A 15109-nucleotide genomic window follows, 5' to 3' on the forward strand; every position below is an offset into this window, starting at 1 on the left:
GAATATTACAAAGATTGCATTTTAAATATTCAATCTTGACTCTTTATAGGGAGAGCTACTTGCCCTATCTTACAAACGGAGTCCCCTCCGTCCCTCAGTAAGAAGCACAAGATCTATATCCAGCTATTCAACAAAGATACTGCTACAGATGAGCCCTTGAATTATTTATTATCAACTAAAAATGAAGTTGAAAAAAAAGTTAACAAGTTAAGAAAAAAAGGTAAAAAGCTAATTGAAAAGTTCAAAAGTAAAGTTCAAAAGTTAGTAAGGCTAGTTAATAATTACATTGAGGTATATAAACTAAATAATGTAAGTGCCAGTATCAGCATTAATGCCTCTAAAGTTATGTTGTACCAAAAAAATATTGCCTTCACTCATGAATTCATCTTTCATGAATTTCTTGTAGAATCACTTTTATTAATTTTCTCTTTATATACGGGCAAGTTTGCATTTCTTGTTATTACATTTTTGCAATCAAAATATCCATATTTTTAAAATAAAAAATAAAATAAAAAATGTGTTGTCCTTGATTCCAATAACACTATTGGCTTGACTTTTTGATTTTCAAAATATTTCACTGAGTGCTTTATAAAGGATTAATTTGATATAAAATATTCCCAATTATTTTAATCCATTTTGAAAACATTTAGGAGTTCCTAATATCTTCAGCAGGCTGAAGAAATCCAGGTCCTGTAGGGGAGCAGCTGCGAGTGGGTCCCTCCTCTCGCAGCTGATTGGTCGGCGCCAGATGCCCCGCCCAGAGGAGGAGACCCTGGTCGATTTCTGAGGCGCGGTTGAAAAACCCACAGCCTGCCTCCCTGCCTGCCATCCTTTACTTTGCGCTCAGCCGCTCTTGGCTTCTCATTCAACAAGCAGGGTGAGGCTTTTTTTGCTTCCATAGGAGAAAAAAAAAGAAGATCCCATCGGATATATTCACCGCCTCTGACCTCTTTACCCATCCCGGAGTTGGATTTTTTTTTTTATTATTAATAAACCTCCTTGGGTTTTTTCTTTTCCGAGTTTCTTTTTCATTTATTTTGTTGTGAAGGAAAAAGACAATGGGAGCCCAGTTGTCCAAGGGTGGAGTGGAGGTGGAGGGGAAAGCCGCCGCTGACCCTGCTGCTGCCAAAGCCAACGGCCAGGTAAGGGAAGAGGCCCCCAATGTAGGGGCATCAGCGGGGAGCCACATGGCAACCCAACGCCCACTGGCAGCATGGGTGCCAGGGTGACGCTCAGAGCCGCTTTAAACCAAAACCCCTGACATCAGATATGCTTCTGGGGGAAAAAATCAAATAAAATTAACAACCCAATGTGAAATTGTTAATCAAAACTGAGGAGCAGCAAAGCGCGTCCCGCGCGTCCCCGCTTAGCGCGCACCCAGGTCTTTGTTAAATCCGTCTGTTAGTCTGAGGGGGGGGGTTCAACCAGAAAACTGCCTTAAATGTCTCAGATTCCTGTCGAAATGTTCTTTAGCAGCCAGTTCTCTCTCATGATCTGGCGGTTTGGGGGGAAGATTGTGGCTTTTAGCGTCGAACAAAGGATGTGAGGCGCAACGGTGCAAAGGATGCAAATGCGCTCTGCTGCTGGAGGCGCATTTTGCGGACCTGCAAACAAAGCGCGAAGAGGCGCCAGATGAAACCTGGCTTCCCCCAAAGCCGCGCACTTTAAAAAACGCCTGAAGCCTGCTTCTTTTAGCTATAGTTTGATTTAAAAACTTTATCAGAGGCACTGTTGGTTTATGATTAATAGTGCGCTAGATTATATTCCTTATATTTAAAGGTTTTCCGGTTATACTGCCACCTATCCTGTATCTTTTAGGATATTTATTATTAAAAAATACGGTTTTAATTGTGATACCTGGCTGCGCTCGGAGCGCACAATGTAGAATCAGCCCTTGATGAGAACAGCACCAGGATTGATGGGAATTCCTTTGTTCCCAAACTTAAAATCCATGTTGACGTTTTCGTGACGCACTGCTGCCCCCCTGTGGCCGCTTAGAGCTGTGCCGTCATTAACACCAGAAGCAGCTCTTGATATCTATAGTGTCCCGTTTAAATCTCTCTCTTTTCTTACACTAATCAAAAAATATAATATTTGAACAATTTATTAGTTTAATTTCTGGTTTTATGACTAATGATATTTTTTTCCTGTAGGAGAATGGCCATGTGAAGACCAATGGTGATGTTTCAGACAAACCTGATGGGGAAGTAGTCGCCGCCGATGGGAATGGAACCGCTGAACCAGCCAAGGAGGGCGAAGCCAACGCTGGGGACGCCATTGAGCCTGCTCCAGTTGCTGAGGGTGAAGCTTCCAAGGCAGAGGCAGAGGCTGGCAAAGATGGCAAGAAGAAGAAGAAGTTCTCCCTGAAGAACTCCTTCAAATTCAAAGGCATCTCACTAAAGAAGAACAAAAAGGGAAGCGAGGAAGGCAAGGAGGAGGCCACGTCTCCCACGACCGAGGACAAGCCCGAGGAAAATGGCCACACAGCCAAGGAAACCAAAGAGGAGACGCCGGCTGTAGAGGCCAAAGAAGGGGAGGCGGTTGCTTCCCCTGCAGCTGAGGGTGAGGTCAAGGCTGCTGAAGAGGCCCCACCAACAGAGGATGCTCCTGCCGAGGAGGCTGCCGCCGCCGCCGCTGCTGAGAGCACAACACCTGCAGCCTCTGAGGGTGAGGCCAAGGCAGAGTGACTGCACCCGAACTGATTTTCCAAGATTAAAGTATATAAAAAAAATATATATATATGAGAGACTTGTGCCACGTTCTCAAAAGTTATAAACAAAACTACAAAAGAAGACAAAAAAGGATATATCACATTTGCTGATTAAACCACCAGTTCACTGCCTTTTATTAGTTCTTCGACAGACGGAAACTCACCGGGCCCTCTCATGATGAACGCGTCGGCTTGCGTCTCCACCCTCCCCCTTATGGTACACACAGGGGCCGGTGTGTGGTGACTGTAATGGCTTGGGCGCTGAGCAAATCAGGAATACTGACTTATATTCCCAATTCATGGAGAAAAAAAAATCTTTTATTATTTTTAGCAGCGTGGCAGCCCTATAAAATCAATTTCTTTCTTGGTCTTGGGATCTAAAGATTTTTTTCCACTCTTTGCTGAGCCGGAGCAGACCATCTCTCTCACTCAAAGACTGTTATATGGACACATGAATCTTTCAAATGATCTTATTAATTTTTAGATTTTACATTCCTACGCTTTATCCCCCTCGAATTCCAAGTATTTTGTCATGTATAGAAAAGTGATAATCCAGGAGGGGAGTTTGGAAAAGAGATGTCTTAGTCTTTTTTTTTCCTTTTTTTTTTTTTTTTGGCTAAAACCACATTCAAGCAGTGTTCACATTTCAGAGTTTATGATGCAGTGGGGGTTGGGGTTGTGTACAAATGTGAGCTTTTTATCTGCAAACTGTCTCTGTAAATATGTTTTGGCAAACATGTACGGTTTTCTTTATTTTGCTATTGTTTGAAGATGTTAATGGTTTAATTGTAACTTTTAATAAGGGTAAAAATAAATGTTCAATCCCCTCCAAGTTTTGTCTTTTGTGATTTACGCCCCCCAGTAAAAAAAAACAAAAAAAATCCCAGTTTGCATGGCTGCAAATCATTGTAGTGACCATTGGATAGCTATTGAAATTACCGTAAGTAACACGAATGAAAAGAAATATATATATAAACTACCATTCAAAAGTTTGGGGTCACATTGAAATGTCCTTATTTTTTAAGGAAAAGCAGTGTACTTTTCAATGAAGATAACTTTAAACTAGTCTTAACTTTAAAGAAATACACTATACATTGCTAATGTGGTAAATGACTTCTAGCTGCAAATGTCTGGTTTTCTTGCTCAGTTGTGCAACGCGGCCTCCCACTTCTTTTTCTACTCTGGTTAGAGCCTGTTTGTGCTGTCCTCTGAAGGGAGTACTACACACCGTTGTAGGAAATCTTCAATTTCTTAGCAATTTATCGCATAATAGCCTTCATTTCTAAGAACAAGAATAGACTGTCGAGTTTCAGATAAAAGTTATCTTTTTCCGGCCATTTTGATCGTTTAATTAACCCCACAAATGTGATGCTCCAGAAATTCAATCTGCTCAAAAAAAGGTCAGTTTTGAAGCTTGTGTAACAAGCTAAACCGTTTTTCAGAAGGTGAAAATGGTACTGGAGATTCACTACAGGGTAAAGTATGTCAAGCTTTATCTAGTACTTAGGGATAGAAAGCACAACATTAGAACCTCACACCAATTAAAAGGATTTGGTCTGAAATAATTTCCAGTTCTATGCACTCAGTACTTGTGTTATCATCTGATAAAATTATCAGATGATAACACTTTATTATTATGATGTTATTTTTGATCAGGACCTGTCATTTAAATCCCATATCAAAGAGGTTTCTAGAATTTCCTACTTTCGTCTGTGAAACATTGCAAAGAAAATACAAATATCCTGTCCAGGAGTGATGCTGAGAAACTATTCAATGCATTTGATTAGGGCTGAAATATTCTAATTCTTTACTATCAGGAAGTCAACAAACTAGTTAAAATCCTCCAGCTGATCTGAAATGCGGCAGCCAGAGAGGGAGATCATATATCTTCTATCATAGCTTCTCTTCATTGGCTTCCTGTTACATCAGGAATAGAATTGAAATCCTCCTTCTCACATATAAAACCTTAAATTGCCAAGCTCCATCTGATATCAGAGATCTGATTGTTATGCTCCTAACAGAGAACTTCGTTCTCAATCTGCAGGTTTACTAGTGGCTCCTAGAACCTCTAAAAGTAGAATACGAGGCAGATCTTTTAGTTATCAGGCCTCCTCTACTGTGGAACCAACTACCAGTTTTAGTCTGTTAGGCAGACTCCCTGTTTACTTTAAAGCATAACCTTAAAACTAAGACTTTCTCATAGTCTGTTCCTGTTTGGCTGTGACACCATCCTGGAAAAAATTAACATCTATCTACAGCTGATTTTTCTCTCCTGGAGATAAATGTCAGCTGTGCTGTTGCCATCAACACCTTTGTTTATAGATGATGGAGATTGGCCTGTTTTTCAGTGTAGTCCTGTTTCTCTGACTGTGACTGGCTGGATGTGCTCTCTTCATCCTCTGACATGGGAGTTGGCTCGGAGCTCATTTGCCTGGCTGTGTTTCCTGGATGGGACTGCCTGTGGAGCTGGTTTACAGTTGCCTTTTGTATCTCTGCTTCTGTCTCCTTGAACCCCAGTCGGTCTGGGCAGATGGCCGCTGGGAGTTTCTTCCTGTTATAAGGGAGTTTTTCCTCTCCACTGTTGCTACAAGCATGCTTGGCCTGAGGGATTGCCTTTTAGTCAGATTGAGTTTGACTCGATGCAATCAGGTGGTTTTCCTTAGACAGAAAACTGAATCAGTTTGACTATATGATCTGGTTGAATTGTCTTGTAAAGTACCTTGAGATGACATACAGTATGTTGTGAATTGGCACTATTTGAATAAACTGAATCGAATTGAATTGTTTAGACCTTGATTTAGACGTGATCAGTGGCAAAGTTTAGATGTATCGGAAGCCCAGATTTCTCTTATTATAGCTGCCTTCGTGTAATCTGTTGGATCTTCTTGACAAAAGTCCATAGATTATTTATGTGGGTTTCAGGTTATGATAACCATGGTTATTGAACGATATTTAGGGAAAATAAAATCAGTTTTTCTGCAGAGGGAAGCAGGAAGTCGTCTAGAATTTCCTGGTGGATGGCTGCACCGACTGTGGACTTTAGAAAAGATAGCAGTCCAGTACAGTAGCAGTAGCAGATGCCACAACAAACAAACCATCTATAACGTTGGAAACGTCACACTGAACTTCCAGCAACATGGATTCAGTGTGTTTCAATTTTTCCTTCAAACTCTGGAAACCTCGATCTCTAAATGATATGCAATAGTTGGTTTAATGTAAAAACAGGACTTTGGACCATTGAGCAGCAGTTCATTTCTTTTTCTCCTTTGCCCATTTAAGATGCTGTCTAGAATTTGTGTGGTGGCTCTTGATGCACTGACTCCATCTCAGTCCGCTCCTTGAGAGGCTCACAGATTATTCAATGATTTCACCTAACAATCCTCTGCAGTTCTCTCCCTTACTGAAGCGCCTTTTCCTGCCACATTTTTTCCCTCCACTCAATTTTCTGGTTGGATACAGAATCCTAAAGAATTCTTCAGCAATGACCTTTAGTGGCTCACCCTCCTTTGGTAAGGGTTTCAACGACCATTTTCTGACCTAGAGTGCGAGACCATTTAAAGGCAACCTTTGCAGGCGGTCTGAGCTAATTAATTGATTAGCAGTGATTCCCAACCTGGTGTATGTGAACCCCTAGTGGTCCCTTAGTGCGTTGCAAGGACTACATAAAAATATTTTATTTCTTAGGTAGTAAAATAAAATAGGGCTGGGTTGTGAGGACCCAATTAAAAAAAAAAAACCTTTTATCAACCAAAAAGTAATTTTTCTAATATGTTTTTGTTCAACTTCAGCTTTGACACCCTGGAAGTAGAGAACAGCCTGATATCAGCTGTTTTCCTTACGGAAATATCGGAGCTCATCAGAGCAGCTCATGTATGTTGATGAAAACAAATTAAAACGTTCATCAAGTCTACATGTCATTATAGGGAAATTACTCAGAGAAGCTCCAGTTTTATAAATAGAGGTTTATAATATGTTTATTTTGTATTTATTTCCATTCCTTTCTAACTTCCAGGCAATATGTTTGTTTTTTAGTTGAGATGGAAAGAATAAAATGCCAGAGAATGAAATGCTCAAATTAAAAGATTAAGTGCAATAGTATTTGTTTTATAATCGGTTATTGTACGTTCCTCTTTTTGGACAATAAATGCTTTTGACTGAGAGGAGTACTCATGGTAAGAAAAAATGCACAAAGGGTAAAAAAAAAAAGTAAATAGAGGAAACACTGGATTAGGGTACCGCACCTGATAAATAACCTTTCAGTGTTCTCACATTTTTAGCACTAAATGTTAAAAACGACAACAAACAAAACTCTAAAATATGTCACTCTGTGTGTAATGGTTCTACATTATATATGATGTGACTGGCCCAAAAAAAAAAAAGGTACAGTAATGCCGTATTAAGTTTTTTTTTTTTAGAATAACCTTTAAATTTAAAGTTATGTGGATGAAAAAAGTGTTGTATAAAATAGGGTAAAGGGATGACAGCAGCCTTAAATACAAATGAGGCAATGTCCAGTGATGCACAGTAATTTCGTACGTTTTTGACGTTTTTTTCGTCGTATTTCGTCATATTTTTACGTCTTGCCTCGAGACAAGATAACCTTGCGCATGCGCATCTTACGCACCATTCAATAACATAGAATTTAACATACAATTAACCCTAACCCTGACCCTAACCCTAAGATACAAAACAGCAAGCATACTAGTTCGAGACATCAAGAAGTAATTATTGCACTGTTTTTCCCAGTTTTACGTCCGTCCGCAGATCTGTTTTTTTCGTCTGTCTGGCTGCGCATGCGCACTGATCTGTTTTTTTTTTGAGGAAAAACGTCCAAAACGTACGAAATACTGTGCATAACTTCTCGCTAGCTTTAAGATCCACCTCATACAGACGTATCCGGGGACATGGAGAAACTGGAGGGCACTGTTGCTCAGTGGTCTAACCTTTTATATTTCAGCTGAATTCAAATTTTTACATCTTTTGCAAGACAAGAGTTTGGATAGTTGGAAAAGTACAGAATCCACGTTGCTTGAAAATGGTTGTGAAATGTTCAGTATCAGACAAAAGTTAGTAAAATGGTGTCCATCCTCTGTGTTTTATGAAGTCCAAAGACACCAGTCTGAAAGAACGTAAACACCAGATTCTTTTCTCTTCTTAAGCAGCTGCATCTTTAACTGCATGCTAACAGTTAAAACCTATCAATGCTTTGCTCACTGACAATAGTTTACAGGAAACCAATAAAGTCCATTGAGTGGGCCTTCACTACATCCTGCAGCACCTGGACTCCTCAGGAACCAAGCCAGAATCCTGTTTGTGGACTTCATCTCTGCCTTCATACCATCCTCCATCATTTAGTACCATTTCCTGCTGCAGGACAAGCTCTACCCGTTGAACATGTGACAAACTGCTTGCATTTGTTCATTCTATGTTTTATATTCTTGTGTTTATTTGTATTAACTGTATGTTTGCTTGTTTACTTCTAGCCCCTCATTACAAAAACAAATTTGTCTAACGTGTAAAACACCACTTATCAAGAAAGTTTTCTGATTCAGATTCCTTCAATTCTATAATGTACCTGAGAAGCCAGACAAATCAGCGCGTCTCATGACCACAAAGAATCTATGGAGCATTGTCATCTAATTCATTTTAGCTATATAACACCAATCCACCCTATATGTCATCTCAAGTACTATCAGCGCGTCTCATGACCACAAAGAATCTATGGAGCATCGTCAATCTAATTCATTTTAGCTATATAACACCAATCCACCCTATATGTCATCTCAAGTACTGTATAGAACTTCATTGAAGTTTTACACCTTAGGAAATGCTTCAATGTCATTGAGTTGCAGCAGAAAGTGGGTTAAGTCTTATAGTGACTTTGCAGCAATCCCTCATACTGAGCATGCTTGGATCCACAGTGGAGAAGAAAAAAAGAAGAAACCTCCATTAGATTAAAGCTCAGGGTGAATGGCCATCTGCCACGACCACCTGGGGGTTTGAAAAAACAGACCAAACATGCACAAAAAGGAAGATGAAGCACATCAGCAGATGCCACTAAGCAACTTGGGCTTCCTTAGCACATCAGCTAAAAGCTGCTCACCTCTATTCCAAACCACAGTAATGTACTAATTAATGCAAAGGGAGCTACAACCAAGTAACAGTGCATATAAATGGAAAATATTTTGGAGGCCTGACAGTACTGTTTAACAATATATGGGTTATGTTTATTAATCTAATGTAATATTCTAATTCACTAAGACTGTCAAGGGTTTGGTTGTGGTTTTGGACCCAAATGCAAAGGCTGAGAGGCAGGGCTGAGTTCTTGCAGTCTTTTTAATTAATTAACACAGGTAACAGAGGCAGGAATCCAAAAATAATCCAAAAATCCAACTTAAAATATAAAACAAACCAGAATCATGGAGACATAAGGGTAAAGAGCTTGTGGAGTCAGGGAAAGGCGAGAAGAGAAAGACAAGGAACCAGCACTGAGGAACTGCACAAGGAGACTAACAAGCAGATTGGGAGCAGGTGTGAAGAGAGCAGTCAAGGAAGGAGCTAGGGAATAGAAGACCAACAGATGAAGGCAACAAATAAAAACCTTAGAACTCAAATATATCCAGAAAATACAACAAAATAGGGATTAAACTAATAAAACTAGAAAACAGAGAGCAAAGTAAAACATAACGAAACCAAGACTGTGACAAAGACACTAAATTTGGGGTTTATTCGTCTAAAAAGAATGACTTAAACCATTCAGGTGCCACATTTATAGCTAATTTATAGTTTAATTTATAGAAAAATGCCTTTTTACATTTAATGCAACCTTTCTGAATTGAAATAAATTTTGTGTTAGTCTAAGTGACTCACATTTTTATATGTTTATTATATATTTTGGCTTCTCAGTATCTATTAATTAGCAATTGTCCCAGTTTTATAGATAACTTTATAAATACATCTGGACTGGAGTCTATCTGTATTTTCATCTTATAATTAATTAACTGAACGATGTAATTCCTGGTCGGTTGCAGACTTAACCATGGTATATGTTCTAAATTCTTTGCCTTTGGCTTCACCTTGTGGAGAAAAAGTGGTACTGCAAATTAATTGTTGCTTTGTTTTCACTGTATCCTGCTGATTGGTAGTGAGCTCTGTAAACCCACCAATCGTATACTAGTACCTGACTGATGATTTATCTAAACCCCAAGGAGGGAAAAAGCTGGAAGATCTGATCTTTACCCCTTATTGTCATATTTCACAAAATAAAGTTCCAACATTTGCAGGGTCTGCCCTCCAAATGTGACTGTCACAAGTAAATAAAACAGTTTACAGTGAGATTTATAGTATGTGATTGTTTTAGGGTTTTTCTGTTAAATCTGCATTTTTTAATATACAAATATGAAAATGTATTATCCATCCATCCATCCATCCATCCATTATCTGTCACGCTTGTCCCAATTAGGGTCGTGAGGGGTGCTGGTGCCTATCTCCAGTTGTCAATGGGCGAGAGGTGGGGTACACCCTGGACACTTCGCCAGTCCATAGCAGGAAAATGTATTATTAATAATCAAATTTAATTATTACATTTCTATATTTTAATGACAATAATTTAAAAAAAAATGGCTTAATCCTTAATGAAAGATGCACAGAGTAAATAATAATATAATTTATTGTTCTAAACTATAATGAATCTACACAAGTGTCAGTACAGGTATCAGTTCTTGAATGGCTTTGACATTTGGAAGTGAAAATAGACATTTTTTACTTCATAAGAAAAATCTTCTATATCTGTGTATCTCTGAGAGGGATAAAGATGATGCAAGTTGCTTTCAAGAAGCCAAGAGGTCAGAGATTAGAGATAACGATAAGATATGCTGTTCTTCCTACAGAAGCACAACTTTTGTCCAGCAGGTCCAGTGAACTTGCTTAACATTGCTAAAGAGGAACCAGAGAGGTTAACTTCATCCCGGATTATTGAAGTCCACGTGGGACTGACCAAAGCCCAAGGTAATACCCGAATGTCTGTATGCTCTCAGGAAGTCAGTTTTGATGTAAGCTCTGTTTCCTATGCTGTTGGTCATTTCAGAATGGTGCTTAAAGGGGAACGCTGTTTGTCTTACATTGGGCCCTTGATTTTACAGTATTACATCATGTTCTACTCACCCATATAAGTTTTGCGTCATTTGGAGCCTTTCTGAAGATATTCCGTTAGGTTATATCCAAGTAGCGTCTTCCTATGGGCAATGACTTGAAGGCACAAACTGAACTGTTCATAATTTATTCTTTATGGTACGCCAGCATTCATAACGTAGGCAAATCACTGTCCCCCAGACATCCGCGGTTATATTTTTTATATTTATATGTTCTAAAAATAAAATGGCGCGTGCCGGACACTGTGTGGGATGCTGGGAGAACAAAGCATGGCTGACCTATCGCCAGAATGTTTCAAGGTCTGCCCTCCTTTCCCGTATGTTGGACTTGACGTCTTTGGGCCTTGGTCCATTGTAACCAGATACGCAAGAGGACAGGTAGACAGCAAGGGATGTCTGTCCACTTTGAACTGATAGAATCCATTGATGCTTCTAGCTGCATAAACATTATCAGGCATTTTTTTTCACATTCTGAGGCCGTGCAAAACAACTCCATTCTAATTGTGGGACTAACTTCATTTGAGCTAGCAAAGAGTTGGAGATGGACAGTACTGTGTAGAGGTATTTTAGGGAACATGGATGTAGCTGGAACTTCAGACCTCCACATGAGTGTTGCTAGGGGAGTCCTTGATTCAATGCTCTTTTAGCAAAAGTCATCTAAACCACGAGGTGCTGTCGAGCTTAATGGCAGAAATCACAGCTATCATCAATGTACGTCCACTTCTACCTGTATGCACAGACCCACAACAACCTTTAATTTTTTTCACCAGCCATGTTCCTTACACAGGAATCAGGGGTACCACCCTCTCCTGGAGATTTCATAGAAAAGGACCTTTACACAAAACCATGGAGACATTTTCAAGCTCTTGCAAACCAGTTTGGAACCGCTGGAGCCAAGAATACTTACCATCCCTTCAACAAAGACAAAAATCGGTGGTGACATGCAGAAACCTTCAAGTGGGGGATCTAGTTCTCCTTAGGGACAAACAGATCCTAGGCAACTGCTGGCCAATGGCCGTAGTCATGGCAACCTTTCCTGAGAAGGGTGGACATGTGAGAAAGGTTGAGGTAAAAACGGCCAACCAAGGTGATGCAAAAAACTTTCTCAAGACAGTTACGGAAGTCATTCTTCTGCCTAAGGACTGATTCGGTGACTGTTGTTTTGGACTCCTTCAAGTTTATTGTGGCCTCACAATGGCCAGACTGGGAGTGCATGGCCTTTACGGCATTAAGTTTATTGTTAGAATTGATTCACGTATATATGTGTTCTGCTTACAAAGTTGTAGTACTACTACTTATAAGCAGAACACATATATATGTGAATCAATTCTAACAATAAATAAAATTCTCTCAAAGTAGTAGTAAACTCTTGTTTACTACTACTTTGAGAGGATTTTATTTTGAAGATCATCTTGCAGGTGATGACACTTCCTACTGTCTTTGTATTCAGAGCGATTTTGTTTTATTATTGCTTAGAGGGAAAAAATCATCAGGACTTGTCCACAGCCATTCACTTTGCAACATTGTTTGAGCAACATCTTATCACTTCTTGTCAACTGAAGTAGCAGAGAGTACTAACAGAGAGTGCGTGTCGTCTTTGTTTTTGTTTTTTTAATAGACTATGTTAAATCTGCCCTATGTGTCTCCTTGGTGTGTTCTGCATGTGAGTAAGAAAACAATGGACCATGACAGATGTCTAGTAGAAGCAAATTATGGGAAGTTACAGGTATAGCGCCCCTAGTGGCCAAGAGTTACACGTTGTGTCTTTACCTTAACCCTTTAAAGCCCGATCCAAGAATGAAACAAAACAGAAAATACTTTTCTTTGGTTTGAAGTCCTTATTTGGCCTTTTAACAAAATATGTAACAAGAAAAAACAGAAATACATTTTTGATATTAATAATATATTACTATGCGATAAGTCAAGATTATTTTTTTGTAGTCTTCTGCCCTCTGTTATCAGGCATATCTGATTGTGTACGATAGGATTTTGAGCAAAGTTCTTACCAATAAATTAATTATGCAAAAGGTGTCAGACGCAAAACATTTCAGAAACCGTATGTATCATATTTGATACATACGGTTTAGAATGTGACAATATGAAATCTGAAACTACAAAAGAAAATAAATAAAAATATTTTAAGTGTAATTAAAATACTTCACATAATAGCAAATTTTTTCTTCTCAAACTAAAAAGCAGGTGTAGTTTCTTGCACTTGCTTTGCAGTTATTTATAATAGAAAATAAAAGCAAATTTAGTTTCAACTATTACTTTTTCAGTATTAACTTTTGTTTAGCCTTGCTTCTTCAAACATGCAATCATCCTGACCTCTTTCTGATGCCACAACTAGGCAACACAAAACAGACACAAACCCAGAAAGCCTGACATTTCCAACCTGATTTGCTTTGATTTTCTTTGCCTCAGCCTTCAATAAAGATATAGGCACTAGAAATATTCTTTAATTTTTCCACTTTAAGACCCAATGTTTTTCAGTCAGTGGCACTGATATGCCGCATATTACAATAATGCATTATTATACATGTTTATCAGATGTGGGTGCGAAAGTGAAGATGTGGTATTTACTCTTGTTTCACATAAAATTTTGCTTTTATTTTTTATTTTTTTTACATCTAATCTAAATATAATGGTGAACATGTCAATTCATTTATTTGATTTAAAAATATTTTTTTTACATTTGCGCAATTTGAATTACTCTATAACTATTTTTAGTAAAGTTATTTTCCATCTGGCTTTACTTAATTTCTTATTTCTCATTAGATACAACTGAAGTCATTGAAATAAATTCGTTTTTTTTTGGAAGCACAAGTTCAATTATTTTTAAAAGTAAACATTTTGATTTAAAATTCTGAGTCTTTGTGATGCAAGCAGCTAAAATTCTAAACGGATTTTTGATGACAAATCCGGCCATCTGGACTTCCATTCCACCCCAGCTGACCTGAGTGGAAGCAGCAACTATATTAGAGAAAATATTTTATTTTTTCTTTAAAAACCGAACATTAATAAAGTCCATATTTTATTAAACATGACCTCCCTGTTGACCAGTTTTCGCTTGGCGGAGACTTTAACAGATGCAGTCATCGTGGCTGAAGGGGTGGAATTTCCAGTCCATAAGGTCATCCTGTGTAATTGCAGCCCGTATTTCCGGTAAGTTGAGAAAAGTGAATTAGTTTGTGTTTTAAAATGCAGCAAATAAGCTACATTTGGTTATAGTTGAGGATTTAATCAGCAGTGAGTTGAAAAGGAAAGCTTCAACCAACAACAATACATTAAAACCACAACCAAAATTGTTTAACAGGTCAAATTAAACTGGCTTTAATTTGACAGTACAGTAGTGGGAAAAGGTATTCAACTATGCAGTCCAGTTAAATAAAGGAGGTAGATATATATGATAACATTGCAGTGTCCATATAAACTGTAAAACTCCCTGCATAATTATAATAAAGCAATTTATATGCATGAAACAAGTGGAGCAGTATGGCAATTGCCATACCGCTACACTTGTGAAAGTAAAATCTGTTGGGCTCCTTTTGGCATCAAGACAATTATTGTTATGGCCACCTTGCCAGACAAGACACTGTTGAGAAAAAAAAAGAGAAAAAAAAAAAGATATATATGATAATACACCCATTCAGCACTTTATTTTCTTTTTTCTTTGCAAAGAAAAAGAGAACATAATGGTAGAGCGTCCAGCCCTGCTTCGTTTCACTAATTTAAACCTTCAGAAAAGCTGTAAAGGTCTCCAAACAATTAAAATTACTCAAAACAATTTACAGACAGTTGGAGCAGTAAACAGTAAAATGTTCTAAAAAAAAAAAAAACCCTGAGAAATAGTCTAGTGTATTATGAAAATGATTATTTGATACAAAACACTCCCTAATAAGAAAAATAACTTCCTTAGACGCCTTGTTGCCTTGCAGCTCTGAAATTAATATATAAACGTTTCAATTATAAAAAATGTATCATCTTTCTATGTAAGTAATAATAAAAAATGAAAAAATCTATCACTATTTATAATGGGATATTTAGCAGGAGTCAGGTGTGTCTGTACAGAGAGTTAAACTATCTATGGTGTTAAATTTTTCAATTCAGAAATGTTTTTTAGACATAGGAACTCTTGAAATTATCTCTGTATATATATATACACATATATATATATCTATATATAGATATATATCCATATATAGAGAGAGATATATATCTATATATATAGGTCTATATCTATATATAT

At 38.0% G+C, this 15109-nt stretch overlaps 1 protein-coding gene across 1 annotated transcript; it reads left to right on the forward strand.

Moving 5' to 3' along the window:
• The first annotated feature begins 823 nt into the window (after positions 1-823).
• On the forward strand, positions 824-3542 carry marcksl1 (MARCKS-like 1). Its single transcript, XM_015381291.1, has 2 exons — positions 824-1142; positions 2154-3542. The coding sequence occupies exons 1-2, from the start codon at positions 1059-1061 to the stop codon at positions 2685-2687; spliced, it is 618 nt and encodes a 205-aa protein (XP_015236777.1). The 5' UTR covers positions 824-1058; the 3' UTR covers positions 2688-3542.
• The last annotated feature ends 11567 nt before the right edge of the window (positions 3543-15109 follow it).

The sequence above is a fragment of the Cyprinodon variegatus genome, unplaced genomic scaffold (assembly GCF_000732505.1).
Source record: "Cyprinodon variegatus isolate N-32 unplaced genomic scaffold, C_variegatus-1.0 Scaffold230, whole genome shotgun sequence".
In the NCBI taxonomy this organism is placed as follows: domain Eukaryota; kingdom Metazoa; phylum Chordata; class Actinopteri; order Cyprinodontiformes; family Cyprinodontidae; genus Cyprinodon; species Cyprinodon variegatus.